This window comes from Mastigoproctus giganteus, chromosome 3, assembly GCF_048544385.1.
Source record: "Mastigoproctus giganteus isolate SK-2022 chromosome 3, ASM4854438v1, whole genome shotgun sequence".
NCBI classification, from domain to species: domain Eukaryota; kingdom Metazoa; phylum Arthropoda; class Arachnida; order Uropygi; family Thelyphonidae; genus Mastigoproctus; species Mastigoproctus giganteus.
In genome coordinates, this window is record NC_143577.1 from 238156843 (window position 1) to 238180432 (window position 23590).

Consider the following 23590-nt stretch of genomic DNA (forward strand, 5'->3'; position numbering starts at 1 on the left):
AAAAAAAGTTTAAGGCGACTGAGTACGCAGGAAAGGTCGTGTTGACTGCCTTCTGGGACGTTAAAGACATTCTTCTTGTGGAATTCCTAGATAGAGGAGCAGCGCCGGACCAAGGTATTTCGGCGCCCATTTATTAAGGATATATAAATGCCCAATGGACTCAGGGGAAGTCCCCAAGGACTGAAGCTGTGCAAATGTATCCCCAATTCACAAAGGGGGATCGAAGGGTGACACGAGTAATTACAGATCAGTTAGTTTAACTATTTCTGTTCCGGGTAAAATAATGGAGTCACCGGTTAAAGATGCATTGCAGGATCATTTGGACAAGACCGCAGCAATAATTCAGACACAGCATGGGTTTGTTAAGGGAAAGTCTTGTCTGACAAATTTGATTAGACACTATGTGGTTACAAAGGAACTGGATGCAAAAAAATAATTTTGATATCATATACTTGGATTTCAGGAAAGCTTTTGACACTGTTGCGCATGGAAGACTACTGTACAAATTGGAGCAGAATGGTATTAAGAGTAAGTTACTACAATGGATAAAAGGGTGGTTGAGTGGGAGAAGACAGAGGGTAGTATCAGTGGGCGCTGCTCTTCGTGGATTAATGTTATTAGTGAAGTTCCACGGGGTTCGGTGTTGGGCCCACTGTTTTGTATATTTATCAATGATATTGATGAAGGTATATTGGTTCAGGCTTAGGGTCGAAATTTGCAGATGATACAAAGGTTCGCAGGGTTATTAATGACAGTAATGGCAGTGTGCTACTGCAACAGGATCTAGGAAATTTGGGCAGGTGGGCTGAGAAGTGGCAACTGAAGTTTAACATTGACAAATGCAAAGTACTGCATATGGGTAGAAGTAACCCCAGAGAACGTACCAACTGTGTTGTACTACACTTAGGGTGGTATAAAATGAAAAAGACCTGGGAGTAATAGTGCAGTCAGATATGAAGTTTTCTGAGCAATGCAGACAAGCTGCAAGAACAGGTCATGGGGTTTTGTCAATGATATACAGGAATTTTGCTAGCAAAGAAAAGGAGGCGATTATCTCTTCTGTATAAGGCAGTTGTCAGGCTTTGAGTACTACATACAGGTCTGGAGGCCTCGTTTTAGGAAGGATGTAGATTTGCTTGAGCGTGTACAGAGAAGGGCAACAAGATTTGTGAGAGGATTGAAGGGATCCTCTTACCAAGAGAAAGGCTTAAGTTCTACAAATTGTAGCGGCTGGTTGGAGATTAGGCACCTGCGAGGTGATCTCATTGAGGTGTATAAAGTCTTGAATGGGTTGAGCATGCTGAATTCTGATGGGATTCTTTCACTTGCTCAGATTACAAACCTAAGGGAACATAAATAGATGTGCGGAAATTTGCCTTTAGCCAGCGGGTGGTTAATTGCTGGAAGAAATTTCCATCTGTCGTTGTGGAAGTTGATAGATTAAATAAATTCAAGGAGGAACTGGACAAACTTTTAGAGGAAATCGTTGTGTGAATTTTTTTTTTTTTGGCTGATGCTACATAAGCTCACATGCTTGCTTTCTTGCATTACATGCCTCTATTACTATATATGTATATTTTTTTGTTTCATTGTTTTTTTTTTATGGCGCCCCGAACAAGGGCCCTGTAGAAGAGCAACCACCATTGTGACTCCTAGTTTCAACTAAAATCTGCCATTTGTCGTAAGTGCACAGGCCTCCTCACTGAATCTGTCACCCTGCATGTTGACAAGGCCCGCCCACACATCACCAGACTGAAACAAAACTGGATTGAGGAAACACAAAACTGGTATTTGGTTGGAAATGATTAGATTAACCCCCTTACAGCGCCAATATATCTCCATCTCCAAGTGACTTCCACGAGGATACCACTATTGCAAATAACTCTTATTTCTGTAAATAAACTAGTGTGCATCTAACGAGACGAAATGAAGTATGGTGCTCAGTAAATGCTGTTCGGAAATGGTGGTGTGTCAAATTTCGAAGGGATGGAACATTAAATGTTACCACCACAAGGAATCCATTAAAGTGCTTGTGCGTGAAACTGGGATGACTTGCCATTCTATACAGAAAGTTTTTAAAACAGAACTAAAGTGAAAAAAAAACATGGCAACACAATCGTTGGGATTTATACCGAAAGGAATTGATTGAAGAATGGAATTTGTTGAAATCGTGCTTGGTTGTCTGAGCCTCTTTAAGAGCAGTATTTGGTTACATATAGCCATTTTCATATTGGAGGCTTCGTTAGAAGACAACAGCCATTATTGAGAAAAATCACGATCCACAGGAACTAGTAGGAACCTTGTTCTTGTTATACTGTATAACATGTTAGCATCTACAGTATGCTTATATTGCACAATGGGTATTTGTCTGTACAAGTGTGTGTTCACGGGCCGATTTGTATGTTCTTCGGGATGAAAATTCCTAGCCTCTCCGCCTTACATCGGCTAGCTAAAGCCCTGATTGAAGATGCTTTTATGAATTCTTCCAGTCTCCGACATGATTCAAACCTGACTTCTCCAAACGAAAGGTGTGTTTGTTTTAATTGCGGTCTCTAGGGTTTCTCCTATATGCGGCTGTAGTATTTGAAAAGGCATAAGGCCAAGGCTGGCAAGTGTGTGTATGTAGGTGTGTAAGTAAACCAAATGAAAGACAGTAATGACCGTGTGATGTGATATGGCCTGTAACAGAATTTTTAGCCACTACTTTAAAAGGTACGATGAAATCAGAAAGATACCTCGCTGTGCTTCAAAATTTAAATTTCTCATGAAGTCATGCGTTGCCAAAACTTGCAGTATGATTTTCATACAGGATATTGCTCCAATTCAGTATTTCTATGCAAAGTGTAGCATTAATTTCCCTAAGAGATAGATTGACAAACAGTGTGACTTGAAAGCAGAACTGATTTGATCCCAAATTGATTTTGGGGTGGGGGCAAGAAAACAGTTTAACAAAGAAAGCCAACAACTTAATGAAATGGGAGGGAAAATTATTAGGGGAGTGACTGGCATTGTTGATGTGTATTGTTTCGCACTCAGGAAAAGAATATAGCAGGCAGATTGAGAAGGGTTGTTGATAGTGCTGGTGCCTATGTTGAGATTTGAATATGTAAAATAAATGGTATAAAATTTTCGTAAACATTTCTCGAATCTTTTATTATTCTTCACAGTGCTCCAGCGATGCCATTTTAAAAATAACTACTGAATTTAAAATCACCCTATATATATATATATATATATATTTTTTTTTTTTTTTTTGTTAGTTGTTGGCTCATCGGCTTCTGTGGCCATAATGCACCTCCCAAGGTTTTTGCATTGGTACTCTGATCCAAGCCCGAGGCTGGATTCGAACTCGCGACCTTTGGGTTGCCAGACAGGAACTTTACCCACCCGGCTAGCCCGGTCGGTTCTCACCCTATAGAAAGTAATTAAATAAATCTTACCATATATAATAATGAAATGTTTAGGTTACTTGAAAAAAAATGCAGGGCGGTCGTAAAGTATTCATCATATTACAAATCTCCATAAAAAAGAAAACTGCACCAGATAAGCTGTTGAAAGAACAAATAAAAATGTTTTCATACAGACATTAATAAGTTTCTATATTGCTCTCCATTTTTTGCCTGAAGGATGGCAAAACGGATATTTAATTTTATGCTTCAACAGAGGCCTATTTGCCCCTTTGGGGGTGAAGAATGCTATCTGTTTCTTGAAACCGTTTCAGTCACCTACTGGATGGACCGTCTTCTAGGTGCTTTCTTTCCGTATCCAACTGATAACATCTTTGCACTTTAGTTCTGTTTTCAACTTCCAATTGCAGAGTACACACACCTGTTGATTTTCATGATATGGAATGAAGAGCGACGCTTTTCAACAAGCCAGTTTGATGGAGTGTGACACCGTAACGTTCAGCTCCCGTAGCATGAGGTTTGTTTTACAGTACCGTTGTCGTGTTATCTTTGTGTAAAAGATTAATTAATACGCTGCGTAAGAATTGTATTTTTGAAAGGTTCCAAGATGGATCTTGGAACCTTTGTAAAGACTCATAAGTTTGACTTCTTTTTTGTGGTTAATTCATTTTTCATATTATCACTGATTATCTCCACAGTTTATCACTATTCTGATTAAAATATGTGATAAGGGAAGGGAAAGAGTCAAAGAATGTAAATATAGAACTCCTCCTAAGTTTTAAAATGAAGTGTAACTATTTTTAGCAGATATAATTAAATGTAAAAGTATATAAAATTATACTACAGAAGTGACTGAAAAGCAAAACTCACTGGCGTCCAATCTCCCACCTCCCATTGTGGACACTCCTCCAGATTGCACGGCTTGGTAGTTACTTTCTCACTACTATTGCAGTTTTTAGACGAGAGTACTTTACTATTGTCATCAACACAAGTGGCGCTACGTTGTTGCTGTCCACTTCCACAGGTGACGGTACACTGGAATAGCAAATATTTTGATTAATTCACTAACTTGTACAGCGATATTTACTTATATATATAAAATATACACTGGTGTTCAAAGAAAGTGCATCACCTAGGAATTTCACATTTCTAACCCTTTTTCGCGATGGTATGTTGTGACATTAATGACTAGCATCACAAATAGAAATATAAACAAAAGCTATTTATTAATAGTTAAGGCAAAGCTAAGTAATATTTGACAGGTGCTCTCAAAATATTCCAAAATGAGCATTTGCCCCCTTTATACAACAGTTTTGGTAAACACGACAATTATGGCTGAAATGTTATCGAAGCCCTCACTTTGCTTCAGTTTATCATTTTAAATGGAAAACAAAATGAAAAGTTCACCAGGTGCAAACTAATATTTAGGTGAACCACCTCTGGCTCTGATGACAGTAGCACACCGTCAAGGCATTGACAAGATCAATTTCTGAAGATAATCAACTGATAGTTGGTTCCAAACACGAATTATGGTTTCCGGAAGTTCAGAAAGGGTCTTTGGTTTCTTTCTGGAAACTGCAGATTCCACTTCCACACGATGCCAACAGTTCTCTTTAGGATTCAGGTCCGGGCTGTTTCCTGGCCAAGTAAGAGTTGTAATGGACAGTCTTCCAACCGTTTTTTCACCTGTAACAAATGTAAGCACATTACTGTAAAACCTGTAATGCAGAAATGAAGCTAAAGTAACTACAGAAGTGCCTACTTAAACTTTTCGCCCGATGACAAGGAGCAGAGTCGTCCTGAAAGATTGAGTTACTTGGCAGGTTAGGTTAAAATGGTCTCTAATGGTTGCCAGCAATTTGCCTTCCAATATAGCCAGGTATCCGTTGGCATTTACGGAACCTTTTATAAACTGTAGGTGATACGAAATGCACCCCCATATCATTTGGCTGGTAGGGAATTTCACTGTAGACACGATACAGTCTGGATGGTATTCTTCCCCACGTCTACGGCGAATCGTTTGTTTCCCATCAGGGCCACGCAGGTTGAATTTCTTCTCATCCGAGAAAATAACTGACTTCCACTGCTCGGGGATCCATTTGACACGCTCCATTTGGCTCAGTTGTGGCGGACTCCGTGGAAACACTGAACTGACATGATTCTGCAAATGCAATCATAGATGCTCTTTTCCCGTTGGATGATCCTATCTCAGACTTAGCTGTTCATTCTAAAATCCGATCAGACAATGAATCTTGTGTGTCCTCAACAACCACTGAACCTTTTACGTTGGATGAACTGCAGGCTGTCTCGCATAAAGTTAATGTTCAGAAATGCCCAGAACTAGATCTTGTAGAAAACATTTTTATTATCAGAGTCGTGTCTTCAGGAAGAAACTGTTCCGGAAATTTGGAAGGTCGCTCTAGTTATGTTGATCAGAAAGCCGGATAAGCCTTCTGGAGCGGCTAGATCGTACAGGCCGATCGCTCTGCTGGCTAATTTGGGTAAATTGCTAGAGCGACTAATGGCCATTAGATTGAATACCCTACTGGTAGAACAAGATCTGCTTTCAAGGTGTCAATATGGGTTCTGTCCTGGACGTTCCTGCGAGAATGCTCTTGTGGACTTTGTCTCTTCAGTTCAAAACTCGGTACATCGACTGAAAACAACTCGTTTTCATCGACTTCGAGGGCGCCTTCGACTCCCTTTGGTGGGAGAGCGTCCTGGAGCATCTGCAATCGGCTAGGTGCTCCAACCACCTTTACTTTTTAATCCGTAATTACTTTGCCAATAGAACCATAATAGTCAAGGCTAAACATAGCCAAGTATAAAGATCAGTATGTAGAGGGCGCCCACAGGGCTCTATATTGGGTCCTTTTACATAGAACATGGTGCTGCAGCAGTGGCTCTCCCAATCTTTCGATAACGTCAGAATAATAGCGTATGCAGACGATCTCACCATCTTGGTAAATGGTAACTCTAGGGCCGATCTTGAAACTACCGCAAATTTTATTCTCCGGGATCTCTACGATTGGATTGTGACCAATAAGCTTAAAATCAGCTTGTCAAAAATAAAGATGATGATTCTTGGATCAAAGTTGGATATCTCTCCTCCTCCGTTGGTCAAGATCAACAACATTCGTCTCCCTATAGTTAAAGAGAACAAGGTTCTAGGGGTGGTAATTGATTCCAGTCTCAATTTTATTCCTCACTTGACAAATTTGTCATCTAAAATAAGCAGATTTACTGGTGCAATTGTTAGGGTGTCCCGTGTTGAATGGGGGCTCTCCAGAAAAACTTTTAAGGATCTATTACAATGCAGTTTTCCTCCCTCTGGTCACGTATGCTGCCGGTGCGTGGTTTCACAGGGCATGGCTTAAACACTTCAAAGCAAAACTCGCCTCCTTGCAGAGAACCATCTTGCGATGTTTGGTTAAGGCATGCAGGACAGTCTCGACCCAAGCTCTGCAAGTACTAGCCAGAACATTACCTCTAGACTTGTAAGTTACTTATAGAGGATTTTTATACAGACTGAAAATCCAGATTGAGACCGAATTTCTTGGAATAACCATCAACCTTCAAGATGATACTAAAAGAGAAAGGAGACTATGGAACGAGTTAGTTAACATCTGGCAGTCTCGATAGGATACAGCTCCCATTGGTACAACAACGAGAAAATTTATACCACAAGTTTAATTTCTCCTTGATAAACGTGTTCGATTGTGGTTCTGCATGGGCATGTTAACGTCCTACCTGTTGACAGGACATGGATCGATGAACCAGAGTCTTTTTAGGTTCAATTTATCACAAACAGACCTCTGTTCGTGTGCATCACCAGAGAGTTGGGATCACATCTTGTATCATTGTATGACGATCTCAGACTTCCTCTTCATGCGCTTACTAATTTTCAACCAGGACAGGAGTCTTCTCTACTTCAAAGCTCGGAGTCATATCTGTTTCTTCAGGCTTTCGCTCAAGGCGTATTTCTACGAAGGCGTTCAGTGTCGACAGATCTCAACAGGATGCAGCACAATGGTCCTGCTGATGCATAGCTGGTTAGATCTTTAATAATATATAAACTCAAATCCTCAAGAAGTGAAATTTTTCCTTGGCCTGCAGACAAAATTAAGTGATTTCTTTCGCGGTTTTTTTTTTTTTTTTAGCAGCATCACTACTTTCTTTCTTTTATGTATTTATTTACTATTATATATTTTTTTTAGGAGCACCACTACCTTTTATGTGTTTATCTTTAAATTATTTTTTTTGAGCACCACTCCTTTTTATTATTTTTTTTTTGTTTACTAATTTACTTGGTATTTTTTTTTTTTTGCAGCACCACTACCTTCTTCCATTTTACTTATTTTTATTTTATTATTTTTTGTAATTAATTTATTTTATTTTGTATTATTTTTATTATACATATTTTATTTTCTTCTGCTTCATTTATTATTTCATTTTTATTCATTTCGTTTCCATATCCAGCACCAGGGTGATGGGTTTTTTTTGTTTGTTTTTTATTTTCCTCTGGAATGGGCCCCCCCACCCCAGAGGATCCTGGCCTACTTCGGGCAACATCAGGTGGGACAGAGTCTCTCTTGAGACAGTACGTTCTTTACATGGACTGGCTCACCTTCCTGTGGTGTGGACGAGTACCCAGAATCATCTGTCCAGGTGACCGATGCTCCTGGGTAGCCAAGATGCCAGAACAGAACACACACACAAATCTACGTCACACACATATCTGGCCCATTTGTAGTGATACTGTTATTCACAGAGATACGAGGCGGAGTTGAACAAAAGTTCTAGGAGCCGCCCTTTACATATACACATGTCCATTTGACATGCTCCTTACACCAAATTAATCGGGACTTTCACTTTTTGTGGGAGGAGGGGCTTCTTCTTAGGACGATGGGCTACAAGTCTATTTTTGAAGAGTCGTCTTCTGACTATTACTGCACTTGCTACCACTCCTGTATGTTCTTCCCATCCTCTTTTCAGCTCAGACGAAGAAGCTTTACGGTTTTTAAAGACATAAGCGCTTCATAATGAGGTCCTATTTTGGCGTAGAGACTCGTTTGTGTCCGGTTCCTTTTTCCTATTAGCAGAACCAGTATTCTTGAGTTTGTAAAGAAATCTACTCACTGTCGACTGATTACAATACAGTATACTCTATAAGCAACATGACGGGAAGAACATCCCTCCTCACGTAAAGCAACAATAGCACTCTTTCTTCGTGGCGTCAACTGCACGTAACTCGCCATCCTGACAAAAGCAAGGAATGACTGAATCTTGCAGAGAGTGCTTATATAGCTGAAAGTAACAGCTAATGCAATATTACGTCATTACGTACGCGTGTCAATCTTATCTGATGCAATCTGTAAGAAATATTGCCATATACTTACGTTATTCGGACGACAATTACAATTTTATGGGGTGATGCACTTTCTTTGAACACCAGTGTATATATAGAACTATATGAAAATTGTGAAATTAAAGAAAATAATCGTTATTTCTTTTGAATATCTGGTAGAATATAGCTATATTTACCTTGGACCAGTCTCCAAATTCCCAGTGAGCATTGTTGCACCAACCCTGGCAGGATTCCTCTGATGCAGGCTTTGGTCCCAAGTAGTCACAATATTGATCTGGGACCGCTTGTGAGTCTTTTGTGTCCATCTCTTGCATGCATTTCACAATACGCCTTCTGATGCCTCGTCCACACGACACTGAACAGTCTAATGGCTGCACAATACGCCATCTGTTGAAAGAATATTTTAGAGGTGAAACTACAGCGAAAATAATGATCTTCATTTTAAATAAATTTTAGATTCGCGTTTTGTTCCAATATCATTCCATTCTGATAAGGTTGTAACATAAAAATTAGGCCATATGTATGGATCGTTTATTCGTGTCACTGTCGCTCCCTGTTGGTTCGTGAGACCAGAAAAGTCTCTGCATGACGCGAAATCTTGCAGTTTTATCTAATTATTTTTTTTTATAAATCAAATATTAATTTGAGCATTACTGGTTATGGAAACGAAAAATGGCTTTTGTAAATTAAAATTAAATGTGAGTTACTAGATTCAAAAATATTCTAAAATACAATTGCTTAGCCAATTTTCTATCGATGAAGAAAGGATGTGATGTTATTTATTTATTATAAACCTACATAGTTAAGTGAAATCGCAGAAGGAACATCTCCCCCCCCCCCTCGCAACAGAAGCAATAAAAATCTCATTCCTGATCCGGTGATTTTCTAAGCATGTGATTAGAAATTGACCGAGACAGTCAATTTCTAATCACATGCTTAGAAAATCACCGGATCAGGAATGAGATTTTTATTGCTTCACTTCGTCCACTATTGAGTATAAAGGTTTGGACTTTAAAAAAATCCGAATTGGAGCAGAGATATTTGAATTATGATTTTATTAATTTTAGATTCCGATAGAAAAGTTTTTTTTTCATATCAGACAGTACTTTTGTATTTGATAAACGCAAGCAAGAGTTGAGATATTTTATTCGTACGCAGTTCAAAAAAAAAAAAAAAAAAGTGGAAGATTGCGCATGCGCCAACCGACACCTTATTTATGATTTAGTATTGATTTATATCTTGTAACCAGAAGTACAGAATGAGGAGTCAGTACTCATCATATTAGCTCTAAGTTCTCCTTCTGTAACCAAATAGGCTGTCACATTTTGGAATACTAAGTTTGAAATATTTGTTTATACGGTATAATTATTCCAAATTAGCAGTGAAACTTGTCTTGTCGAAGGCGATCACATTTATCTGAGAGATGGCATCGAAATATTAATGTTTCCTGATGATGTGAAACTTCACTCGCCTATCAGTAGTCAAATCGATACAAATAACCTTCAAGCTACCATAATTTTTTTATTGATTCTTTCACTTGATGTCAACCCTAAGAAATGTTCGCTTACGTTCGCAGTATCAAGGAGAGCTAAATTTTAGGGAAAATCAATACTCCATGAATGGCACTCCACTTCCCAGAGTTTTTGATGCTAAAGATCTGGGAGTTATTTACTTTAGGATGTGATTTTGATAAACATATCCGAAATATGCTGAACCAGGCAACAAAAAGGCTTCATTAAACGTCAGACATACAGGTTCAAAAGATTCTTGGTTCTCTATATAAGGACAGTCGCTTATATTTAAAAAAAAAACTCTTTCCTGTATTGGAGTATGCTCCCCCAATATGGAACCCTTATTGTACAGCTTGGATACAGAAAATAGAATTATTGCAAATGAAATTCATTCGCGGTTTTTCTAGATGCGATTTTATGTTCTATCACCGAATCTTCTTTTCTGATTTGTGCTCCCACTTTAGCTGCTATCTCTGGAAGCACTGAGAACTGTCCTGGACCTTAAGCTGCTGCTGTATCATATTTTATCTGATTATAAATCAGATAAAATATGATTTTATCTGATCAAGTTATCTGCTAGATCTCTTATGCCATGTTAGCTTTTATGCACAGATGGCAGCTACGAGACAGAAGATTACTTTCCATATCGGTAGATCAAGATTACAGATATCCAAGAACTTCTTTAAAAGAACTATGGTGCATACAAACCAGCATAACTTTGATCTTTCTTTGGAGAGGAAAGTGTTTCACAGAGCTATCTGGAACCGGTTGACTTGTTGATGGATTGCTTATGTAATATTTCTTGACTTTTTCCTGATATGGGATTAGAGGAAAGCAATGAACACTTTATATTCTTTTCCTAGTATTGAACTGATTTTCTGATAAAACAAAAAACTAATACAATATGTACTATCAGTGTACATATTGTACTATTTTTTATTGTATAATTTACACGTCATTTTACACTTACATTTAAATTTTTTTTATTTAAAAGTTAATGCCTTAATCTTATGCATCTGCATGTACTGTATACTGCTCTGTTGTACACTAACTAGGCACATGCCTGTAGTGCATATTAGATTTAATAATACTGTAATATCTTAATTTCCTTCTAATTTTAAAAATCAAGGCTACTAGTAAAGTCCTCGCGGATACGCTGTTATTATGCGAAACAGTAAAATTGTTCGAGCTTTTGTAGCGAACATCCTTTAATTCATGGTAATTTTGTAATGTCTAAAACTAGTAATATAATCCAGTTATTAATTCTGTTACTTTAATCGATCGAGTCTTGTCTGAACCGAAAGGATATTTTTAATGAGTCAAGGAAGGCATAGCACATAACTTCAAAAAATAATACTGAACCATAAAGATGCGAATTCTGATACTGTTCTAGTGAACTGTTCCTTTAGATACAGACCAAGACTAAGTTTTAATTTTTTTAAAATGCAAATGGAAAGTTTAATTATATTTAGCTCAGTTTATTTCCAGGGGCTCTTTGCCGTTTTGACGGGAACGAATATTAATGAAGTTAAAAATTCAGTAATATCGATCATGAATTTGTCCTCCAGCGAAATAGTCGGCAATACGTCGTATTTCATTTAATTTCATTTGAGAAGAAATGGTTCCTTGAATTTTATTTATTTTAATTAATTTGAAAATGAAATGCACAAGGCATAATTCTTATGGGTTTTGGTAATTAACTATATAGTATCGGTGTAAATACACCATAGTTAACCCATAAATTTGAACTACGTAAGTAGAGCAGAAGGCATCGTTTAATTGTATATCTCATATCGTGGTTGCCTTCACAACGAGATAGCGGTATTGCACTATTCAAATAAATAACGCTTCTCTAGTAGAGAAGACTCCTGTTATTTATTTTCAGAGGATACCACCACCCAGACGATCGTTTCGAAGCTATTGGGCTTCATCATTGCGCTACTTACGTAGTTCAAATTTATGGGTTAACTATGGTGTATTTACGCCGATACTATATAGTTAATTACCAAAACCCATAAGAATGTCTTGTGCATTTTATTTTCAAATTACATTTTTACCAACACCCATCTTTCATTGTGGATTTAACTTCGCAACCGTGATGGCATGTGGTATTACCAGGGTACCTGCCCCCCCCCACTGATATTGAAGCCCAGTAGCTTCGAAACGATCGTCTGGGTGGTGGTATCCTCTGACAATAAATAACAATAGTCTTCTATACTAGAGAAGTGTTATTTATTTGAAGTAGTGCAATACCGCTATCTCGTTGTGAAGGCAACCACAATATGAGATACAATTAAAACGATGCCTTCTGCGCTACTTACGTAGTTCAAATTTATGGATTAACTATGGTGTATTTGCACCGATACTATATAGTTATTTTGTTTAAATAAATAAATAAAATTCAAGGACCCGCTTCTTCGCCTCAATGAGGGTGGCTGATGGAGACACATCCTTTGGTCCCGTTCCCCGCATACACACAAAATCAGAAATGAATGTAATATATAATTGACTTATTATTTTGCTAGTATCGCTTAAATAGTTGCCAGTATTTTGAATAAAAACGTTGAGATCCAAATATAATCCCAAACATTATCAGAAATAAAATAACATTGTGAAAGTTAAATCATCAAGTGTGGTGCTAAGCACTTGGGGTGTGTTTTTTTTTTTTTTTTTTTACAGTTACCTTAAGACGCAGTGCAAGTTGCACACCTGGGCTTTTTCAGGAGGCCTTTCAAATTCTCTGCAATGATCATCGTTCACTTGCCGTCGATCAATATTTCTTAGGCAGACTGGCTTTAAGTATCTTTCTCCTGGATGAATACAGAAAACAGTATAATGCAATTTCCACCAAAAAAGTATTGTTTATTTGTAAAGAAATTAAGAGTACTTTTATTTTAAGTGATTACATGTTTGTTTTTACTGTTCACTCTCGGCATAGCACAGAACCTTATTTCGGGAATCTATTACTAAACCATTTACTAATGCTTTGATAATGTTGAATATTCACAACGCAACTTCCGTATCGTTTTGAATATTTTTTTACTATAAGTTTAATTGGGTTTAAGATTAGAACTTTTTTGTTTTTCATATAAAAAACAACAAAAACTTTGATCAAATAGTGCAATTTTTCTTATCTTAACCAAAAAAAAAAAAAGTTATGAGTTTCAGGCAAAATTATAAAACAAAAGGCAGTAAATTTTTGAAGTGTGAAGTTTTGAAATCGACCTTTGAATTTTTCAAATGTTTTGCTGTCAGACAATTCTAAATCAATCAAGGAGCACATCATGGAAAAGTGAAATTTGCTGGGAATTCAGTCCAGAATGGAGCGGTCTTTAAGAATTCCTCCAGTCTCCGATGGGATTTGAATCAAAATTTCTCCAAATGAGTGACAAGGAGCGAAACCGAGGATTTAACTGCTAGTCTTGCTGTCCATATCATGACAGTTAGTGAATTGCAATTGATTTGCTAACTTTCGATTTAATGAAAGCCAAGCAAATTTAGATATTGGTCAGAGGTTATGGAAGTCATTGATATTTTTCTATCGCTGATCGTTCATTTATTTTATTACTGTTCTTAATCTGGGATTAAGCTTTCCATTCATCAGTCAGCTTTTAATTTGACGTTTCAGTTGATACTTTCTTTCTGCATATTTTTATTTTAAGCGATAAGAGATTTTTTTCCCTCACGTTTCTTGATGAGAGTTGAAGTGAATGGCAGAATATTCTAAGTATTCTTTTCATTATTATTTTTGCATATTCGGAATAAGGATCTTCATTACAATCTTGAATATTTTATGAATCATCATTATTACTCTTTAACATAGAGTAAAAAAATATGTGGTCCTAAAGTCTCGAAACTTTATTAGACAGTTGGACAGAACTTGAGTAGTCGAGACCCGCTAATTGATGGGTCTCGACTACTCAAGTTGTCCAACTGTCTAATAAAGTTTCGAGACTTTAGGACTTCCACATAATTTTTTACTCTATGTCATATATCCAAATTTAGCTATTTGATGTTTCATAACCGCTAAAATGTGTCGGACAAATGACTAAATGAATTCGGTGAATAATCCAGTGTTCTATTTCAAAGGCGTACAACCCCCATTATGAACATTTCAACCTATATTAAGTAACCTTAATAAGATTTTTCCAACAGAAAACGCACATACATTTTTAAAAAAAAAATGCATACGTTCACAGATTATCCCAAAATTAGCACAAATAAAAATATAAGCAAATTATAGAAATTTCAGAAGAGAATTTAAAAGGGCTGGCATATCCATAGTAAAATGTGCACTAAAACAAAGGACCCATGTAAAGGAAAATTTTCTATACTATATCCACAGAGTAGTAAAAAATCGGCGACGATAAAGAAGGCCTGCACGAGAAGCACGCAAAAGTTCGATGAAATTTACCGGTAAAAGTAATTTGCCGTGATGGCATTTGTATTGTTGCTCGTTCGGTAAACAGACGGTGGGTGTTATCGGTCAGGAGTAGAAATTGAATCCCATGGGAGTTGAAACCGTCCCGAAGTGGAGGGGGTAACCTGGCCTTTTTTCTTTAGAATCACTGGTGGACTAGTGGATGAATTGTTTATTAAGAAAAGAAAAAAAGGCAAATGAAGCCCACACGAAGCACGGCAAACGTCGAAAACGTTTACCGGTGAAACTACGTTACGAACATTTTTTACGACGACAGAACTTCCAATATGATTCTGTTCGTGATTCAATTAGTTAATTCAATTAGTGATTCTAAAGAAAAAAGGTCAGGTTACCCCCCTCCACTTCAGGAGGGTTTCAAGCTCCTGTGGGATTCAACTTTTACTCCAGACCGATAACACCCACCGTCTGTTTACCGAGCGAGCAATAATACAAATGCCGTTACGGCAAAGTACTTTTAGTGGTAAATTTCATCGAACTTTTGCGTGCTTCTCGTGCAGGCTTTCTTTACCTTAGCCCAAATTTCTTACTGAAATACTTACCACACGACATGAGAATGATCATATGCAACCTTACATTAGCATTAGTAGAGGCATTTGATGCAAGAAAGCAAGCTTATGCAGCATCAGCCAAAAAAAAAAAAAACCCACTTCCACTTCACCCCTCTGTTCGTTCAAAATACCTGTCCAGCTGAGCCTTAAACTTATTTAGGCTATCAACCTCCACCACAAGGGATGGAAGTCTGTTCCACCAACCAACCACCCGCTGGCTAAAGGCAAATTTCCGCACGTCTATCCTACATCTGTCTTTCCTCAATTTGAATTTATGCCCTCTCAGGTGATTTTTCTGAGCTAGAGGAAGAATCCCATCAGCATTCAGCATGCTTAAACCATTCAAGGCTTTATACACCTCTATCAGATCACCTCGCTGGTGCCTAGTCTCCAGACACTGTAATTTGCAAAACTTAAGCCTTTCTTCGTAAGAGCACCCCTTTGTTCCATTCACTAATCTTGTTGCCCTTCTCTGTACTCGTTCCAGCAGCTCTACATCCTTCTTGAAATGAGGCCTCCAGACCTGTATACAGTACTCTAGGTGTGGCCTGACCATTGCCTCATACAATGGAATAATCACCTCCTTATCCCTGCTGGAAAAATTCCTGTATATCATTGACAATACTCCATGAGCTACTCTTGCAGCCCGTCTGCACTGCTCAGAGAACTTCATATCTGCCTGCACAACCACCCCCAAGTCCCTTTCATTCTCTACCACTGTCAGTGTAGTACCACAGAGTTGATACGTTGCTCTGGGGTTGCTGTTTCCCATGTGTAGTACTTTACATTTGTCAATGTTAAACTTCATTTGCCACCTCTCAGCCCATCTGCTCAACCTTTCCAGATCCTGTTGCAGCAGCATAGTGTCAGTAGTGTCCTTGACAACCCTGCCAACCTTTGTATCGTCTGCAAACTTGAACATTAAGCTTGCTATACCATCATCAATATTATTTATAAATACAGAAAACAATAATGGACCCAACACTGAGCCCTGAGGGACTCCACTAATAACATTAGTCCACGATGAGCAGTGTCCATTGATTACCACTCTCTGTCTTCTCCCCCTCAACCACCCCTTTATCCATAGCAGCAATTTGCCTCCAATGTCACACTGCTCCAGTTTGTGTAGCAGTCTTCCATGTGCAACAGTATCAAAAGCCTTTCTAAGATCCAAGTATATAATATCAAAGTTATTCCCTGCATCCAGTTCTTTTGTGACTGCATCATAGTATCCAATCAAGTTGGTCAGGCAAGACTTCCCCTTAACAAAACCATGCTGTGTCTGAGCTATAACTGAAGTCTTGTCTAAATGATCCTGCAGTGCTTCTTTAACCAGTGCCTCCATTAATTTTCCTGGAACAGAAGTTAAGCTCACAGGTCTATAATTACTTGTGTCAGCCTTTGATCCTCCTTTGTGAATTGGGGTCACATTTGCACATTTCCAGTCTATGGGTACCTCCCCTGAGTCCAAGGAAGCTCTCATAATGGAACTCTTAAAATCACAGAGATCGCAATCTGTAGGTATGCACGTAATAGATTACGCGAACAGTGAATTCGTAAGCAACCTGTCCAACTATAACTTAACAAAAGACGAACACAATCTTCTCTACAAAGGCCTCAATTACAGCGCGACCCCAAAAAAGACCCCATACAACGAATATGTAATAAAAGTCCAAACAGGCTTATACAGCCACAGCAATAGAAAAAAACTAATCAAACAAATAAATAATGTGATAAACAAAAAATCAAATCTTACTCCTAACCTTTCAAAAGAGGAATTTCAATGCATCAAAAAATTTAGTCACAAATAAAAACATCATTCAAAAGGCTGATAAAGGCGACTTAATAGTATTAATAAACAAATCCGATTATGACAACAAATTGACAAACCTCCTACATGATACAAACACGTACCAGAAACTAGGCAAAAATCCTATCCCCACCATCAGATCAAAAATCGAAAAAGAACTAAAAAGATTACGCTCCGAAGAAAAAAAATTACCAGTAATTTCCACATAGACCTCTTAGCCCATATTGCACGTTCCCCCTACATATTTGGAGTCACCAAGCTGCATAAACCAGACAAACCACTGAGGCCCATAGTAAGCTTAAAAATACATCAACAGCAAATTAAGCAAAATTAGCGGGTCTCGACTACTCAAGTTGTCTGTCCAACTATTACTCTTTAAGCGTCGAAGTGAAACTAGTTTAAAGAACTGATGTACACTGTCGTTCGGCAGGTAAGCGACATTTACAGGGAACCAAAGCGTTCTCAATATGTACTCAATATATACAGTACATTGATTCTTGCACTTTGGGTTAAACTGGTTGATATAATATCATATACATCAGTGACCTGCAAACAGGTCGTCCGGTAAAAAATTTAAAATAACTCTTGAACATTTTTAGGAAGTTGAAGGCGATCTCTAATATGTATTCATCAAAACAAACAAGCATGTGGATTAAGAGATGAATGAACAGACGTAGCTACTGTGATTTTATGCTCTCGAGAGCATAAAATTAACTACTGTGATTTTTATGCTCTCGCTGAATTGAGTTAAATTAAATTTTAAAGCATTCTACCCTGAGCTTCATCACAAAACCTGGAACAGATTGATCACATACAAGGTAAGTAAGCCTTATTTTACATATGGCCCGCCTTTGCAATTCCACTTCAGGCCATTTTAAAGAGTTTTTTCCCTGTCACTCGTTTGTCCAGTGCAAAGTGCAATCATACAACCTCGCTGTTGTTTTATATCTCAATGCCTCGAGGCAACTAAACAAGACACCTGCACTATCGGGCAATCACCAGGCTGTGGCTAATATGTCGTTTTCGACCAAAGTATTCTATGAACTGCCTCCCATCTAGGAATGAAAAATTCTTTTGCCAAGAGGGGAGCGATAACGTTATACGTTCTTTATCCCATTCTACATTCATTTCTGTAGCCCACAGTGTTTTATAAATTCATTCATAATCCACTCCTCCCCTCCTCGAGATACGCAGTTTAAAGGCTCTGTAATCTGCATCTTCATAGTCTGTCCTCAATGGATGTCTACTGAGGACAGATTCATCCTGTCTTATCAAATCCCACGTCACTCCTTTCCATCACATGAGCACACGAAGTTTAGGTAACCACTTCTTAAATATAGAAAAAAGTTTTTAATTTGTGTGGTACGTTATTTGATAATGGAATGCTGCTGAAACGTAACAATTCTTATATTATCTAACGTTCCTTTTATAAGTGTTTTTTTCACGTTTTTGAAAAGCTCAAACACTAGGTATTAGAACTTGTAGTATTTAGTACCGTGCATTGGTTAAAGGCTTACAAGACCGAATGCTTGTTGACATTAAAGTTTTGCAAAAGTTGGTTCTTTGAGTTTGTAGTTGGACAGTGAATGGACGTTGACTGGTTGGGGCATGTGTTCAGTCCGGTTTGGAAGAGAGCGGTGGAATTACAACCGCCAGTTCAGAAGAACAGTACGTACCCATGGAAGTATCTATAGAAAAGGCCTGCTACTAAAACTGAACGTTTATGAGATACAGATTGGAGAGACTTCGTAAGAGCTGTGTAATTAACTTGACTGCTCCCTTTTTGAACAGGGTTCAAGGAATTTGAGAGAGAGGATTTGGGCGACACTAATCCAGATATGGAAACAAAGTTCCATGGTAGGGTGGATTCGGGATTTGTGCAGAGTTAGTCGTTGTTTAGGAGAAAAGTAACGCCGAGAGCGAAAAAGAAAAACTAGTTTTTTGATGCAGAGGAAGCAATATTTGTAACTTGCTTATGTCAGGGTGATCCCAATAAAGATATATGATCTTCATATATATCTGATATCTCTTACTGAAAATTCATCGCCACCTTTCGTCATGTGCATCACTAAGAGCACTTAGATCTATTGCAGCCCATTTTAAAGGCATCCAATATTTCTTTATTAATATATTTTTCTCTTTTGATGTTACGTAGGAAATTGGCTGTTATCATTTTAAAAAACAGTTCTAATTTTCTGTTCTGTCTTGTATAAGTTTTTTCCAATTTTCGGATTGATGAAAATAAGCTCTTTCATATTTGCCTTACTCATTCCGCGCGGATTTAAATGCAAAAATTCATCACCATTCTTATTTATGGCTTTTACGAATTTTTTTATTAAGTTTAATTTAATGGGGTGGAAGACTAGAATCATTTTCTGTTGACTTGAGGCTGATGCTATGCTACCCATTTCTCTGTCCTGGATTGGAGCTGTCTAATTGGCCTTCCTTGATACCTGCAACTTGGCTCTCCCATTCACATAAAAATAAATGACATTTAGTGTAACCCAGCTGCACCTTAACTAGTGCTGTCACTTTCACAACTAGTCTACACATTTGTAATAGTCAGTACATTTTAGAAAGCATTTTGATATTTTCATAGCATTCAATCCTGATCTACATCTTCAGGATAAATGATCTTGCATTTGAAATATAATGCATACGCCTTTTTAATCGGTGTGGTAATACTTATTTTGGGGATTTAAAAGTAAATTCTCCTCGAACACAAAGTGAATCAGGGTTAGTAACACACTTTCGTGTCACTATGCGCGGCATTAAATCGAATTAAGAATCATGCACAAGCAAGAGATTTTATCATTAACACAGCTTTATTAATGACACCTAAAACTTACCTTCGCATATCCTTGTGCATTCTGTCCACTCGGTAGCAATGTCCCAATGAAAGATGTGGTCATCGCTTAGGGGGAAGGTGTACTGATATTGAATATCTGGAGGTTGTAATTTACCAACTGTTAATACCTAAAAATATTAATTATTTGTATATTTTTAATATACAGAAATTAAATTTACAATGTTCGAGACTATTTAATCATTGACTTTAATCAAAATAATTACAACCATACCTGTACGAAGAGTTCCTTAGTGAGAGGTTTCGTTGTGTTGATACGCTCCATTACCGAATCTGAACCACTGTATTCCACAGAAACGCTTCCGTAGAGTATAGTTTTGGGAAACATGCTTATCATGAATTTTCCATTCAGGATATATTCGTTGTTATTGTCTTTTAATGCTGAAAAAAACGAAAAAAAATAGCCAAAGAAGTAATATCGATCTAGAATTTAATTCAATTCTCTGCATGATTATTAAATAAAAATTAATTGAATAAATAGTATAAATCTTTATCCCCCATCCTCTGGCAATTTACATTTTTCTAGGTACTGTGAATAATACTACTTTAATATTTCGAGAATTTTAGATAACTGGAGCTCACGTAGGAATGATAAGAATTTCGTTTATTTGATATTTAAGGATAATAATTATAAGGATTTTATTTTGTTTTAGTTAAAAATGAACGAAAAACGAATTATTGTGTGTAGTCCTAAGTGAACTTTTAGGAGCCCAAGAATTTGGGCCTATATAAATTAGTGTATTCCATATTAATATTTTACAAGTATATTAGATTTTTTTCAATTTAAGGTTATTGCGTTTTAAATTTAAAAATCTTCTGAGCTTCAGGCGTACTTTGATAGAGGACTCCTTTCATACTTTTGTTTGTCTAACCTTAAAGGAGTCCATTATTAGTGCACAGACTTCACTCCACCAGTGCTTCTCAACCTAGTGTAGCAAACCCCAGAGCAGGAGGCTCTTAAAGGTTCGACAGTTTAATAGTGTACCATAAAATATCTAAAATACAAAAAATAGCGAAAACATGGAAACGAAACAGGAAAACTAAGATGATATGACCGGTAAGGTCATGCAGTGGAAGAATTTGTCTCACTCAAAAAATGGGTTACTAAGAGCAGAAGGTTGCGAAACACTACACTAAACGATTTTTTTTATACCCCTAACTTTAATTCCAGCAGAATACTCGCAATTAACACAAAACGCCGACATATCCGTTTATCACTTACACAATTTAGGAATATACTATTCAAATATAGAAGTATTAGCACCTGAGCGCTGGGCAGCAAACTACTGTATATACACGCGTCTGATGTAATGGATGAAGCTAGACATTATTGAGGAGTTCTAAGAAACGCCCTTGCGGTGTCTTTTACAAACATGAATATGATCTGCATATGGTGTGAACAGAATCCTCAGGGGCACTTTGTATTGCGACGCTGCAATACAAAAAGTCTCAGAAACGATTTTGCAAAGCTGCAATGCGTCGATTCCAGTTGCGAAGAACATTTTCTTTGGCCTCCAGGAATTCATCCACTGCAGCAGTGACGTCACTCTCAGTGGGAAAATGGATGCAGCGCTAGGTATTTTTCAAATTAGGAATTAGGTTAAAGTCCGATGATGCTATACCTAGTGAATATGGGGGGATGGTCCAAGGTTTCAATGCCGCACTCATGCGGGGATCGCCGCTAGGTGGCCGGTAGTACGAGTTGATAGTAAATTGTGCTCCCTAAAGTGATTTAAATTTAGTGATTAAATCTAGTTTGTTTCTTTATCTGATGGATATCATCGTGTAGTGGACGCCAAAAGCTTTTCAACCATACGGGTTATGGAGGTACCGGACTTATAGCAGATAAGTAACTTTAAATTTTAATTTGTATATGAACGATCTTGCTAAAGCCGAAGCGAACTGCTGCCATTATCTGACCGGCTGAAGGTCACTGCTGGGAAACGACTGGTTAACATATATAAAGCTAATTGCCAAGGTCATGCTGCTTTTACTGCTTGCGGCCTAAGCCTTCGTCGCACTATACTGCCTTCGGAAATAGTTTCCCACCCGCGACCACCTGTTTTTATCCCATTTCATTGCAGCGCGCTTGTCCGACTTAAACGCTATTGTTCTCCCTCAAACTCTACCAACTTGTACTTAGACTGCAGAATTGTCAACTGACTGCCCCACCCCAAAAATTCCCACACTTCACTATGAGTGACGCAGATATCGAGGTTATTGACCGGCAGCGGTCTGACTATCCTATCCGCTCAAGAAATGAAGCGCCGGTTACAAATGAAGAGACAACCAAATCTTCAAAATTAAAACTAAAGAAGAGGTGTAGAATAAAATCTGCGACAGACTCGCAACCAGCAAAGGAAAATCCAGACGACGGAGAAAACGAATCGATAAGTGATTCCGACCACGAGGATAATAATACCCGAGCCTTTCCCCTTACTCAGAGTCCCCCACTATCAGGAACCCCTGTGGACCAAGTCATTGCTATTAGAGGGACACTTGATGAATATTTGGGCAAGAAATCCAACAGAGTCACTGCTGCTATCCGCACTGACATTCTCACCATCTTCAGCAAAATGGAGACGGTAATCCTAAATCTCCATATTGAACATGAACGACTACAATCCAAACTGGAAGTTCTTTCGCAGGAAAGGGGAAATAAAATGCAAAAACGCCCCCCAACCTTTGCAGAATCTTTGAGAAATGGCGCGCCTGTTGCGCCTAACAAACCTGACATTTCCCAGACCAAGAGGACAAAACGAAAGCCAGAATCGCACATCGTTTTGATTAAACCGGTAGAGGATGCGCAGCTTGACACTAGTGAAGCCGTCAAAGAGACGCTGACAGCTAATCTAAAGGAGCAAATGAAGACTGTCAAGATTAGGAGTATCCGGAAGACCAGGCACCCAGGTGTGGTGATAGAAACAGACACCAAGGAGGAGGCACAAACTATCCTTAACAATGCCAATATGACCAAGTTTGGACTAAAGGCAGAAGTTCCCAAGAAAAAAGGGCCTTCAATCGTAGTGTTTGACGTAGATCAGGACGTCACTCCTGAAGAACTTGCAGAAGATATTTACAGTAAAAACCTCAGCCTGCACTTACATGAAAACGCAGAAGAAGATGACGTCTCTCCAAAATACAAGACTAAATCAAAAACTCATTCTAACGTAAACTGGGTAATCCATCTCTCTACTAGAGCGTGGCAAATCCTAGGAACGCAGAGCCGTATTTTCATTGGCTGGGGAAGCCACAGATTTAAAGAACATATTCCTGTCCCCAAATGCTATAAATGTCTTCGCTTTGGCCACACTTCGCACACATGCAACCAGCGAGAGTCGACGTGTGGCCACTGTGCCCAAAAAGGGCATGGATACAGGGACTGCCCAGCAAAAGATCAACCACCAACCTGTGCCAACTGTAAGGTGGCCAAGGCGCCCCATCAGCACTCAATCAGGGATGGAAACTGTCCAGTATACCTAAAAGCTAAAAGTCTGTACCAAATGAGAATCAACTATGGATAGAGCCCCTTTAACCAATAACTACAAAGAAATAAGAATTGTCCAACAAAATGCACAGAGAGCTAGGGGAGTAGCCGACCAGCTAAAAGTAAAAATAGAGGAAAATCAAATAGATGTG

At 38.2% G+C, this 23590-nt stretch overlaps 1 protein-coding gene across 1 annotated transcript in view; it reads right to left on the reverse strand.

Annotated features, from left to right (window-relative positions):
* The window catches only part of LOC150088919 (A disintegrin and metalloproteinase with thrombospondin motifs 9-like), a 440936-nt gene that overhangs the window by 90189 nt on the left and 327157 nt on the right, over positions 1-23590 (reverse strand). Inside the window, exons 17-21 of the mRNA XM_090370359.1 lie at positions 20166-20332; positions 19935-20061; positions 12970-13096; positions 8952-9162; positions 4278-4442 (exon numbers count right to left, since the gene is read on the reverse strand). Coding sequence (XP_090226485.1) covers positions 4278-4442; positions 8952-9162; positions 12970-13096; positions 19935-20061; positions 20166-20332 — 797 coding nt within the window. The remainder of the gene's footprint in view (positions 1-4277; positions 4443-8951; positions 9163-12969; positions 13097-19934; positions 20062-20165; positions 20333-23590) is intronic.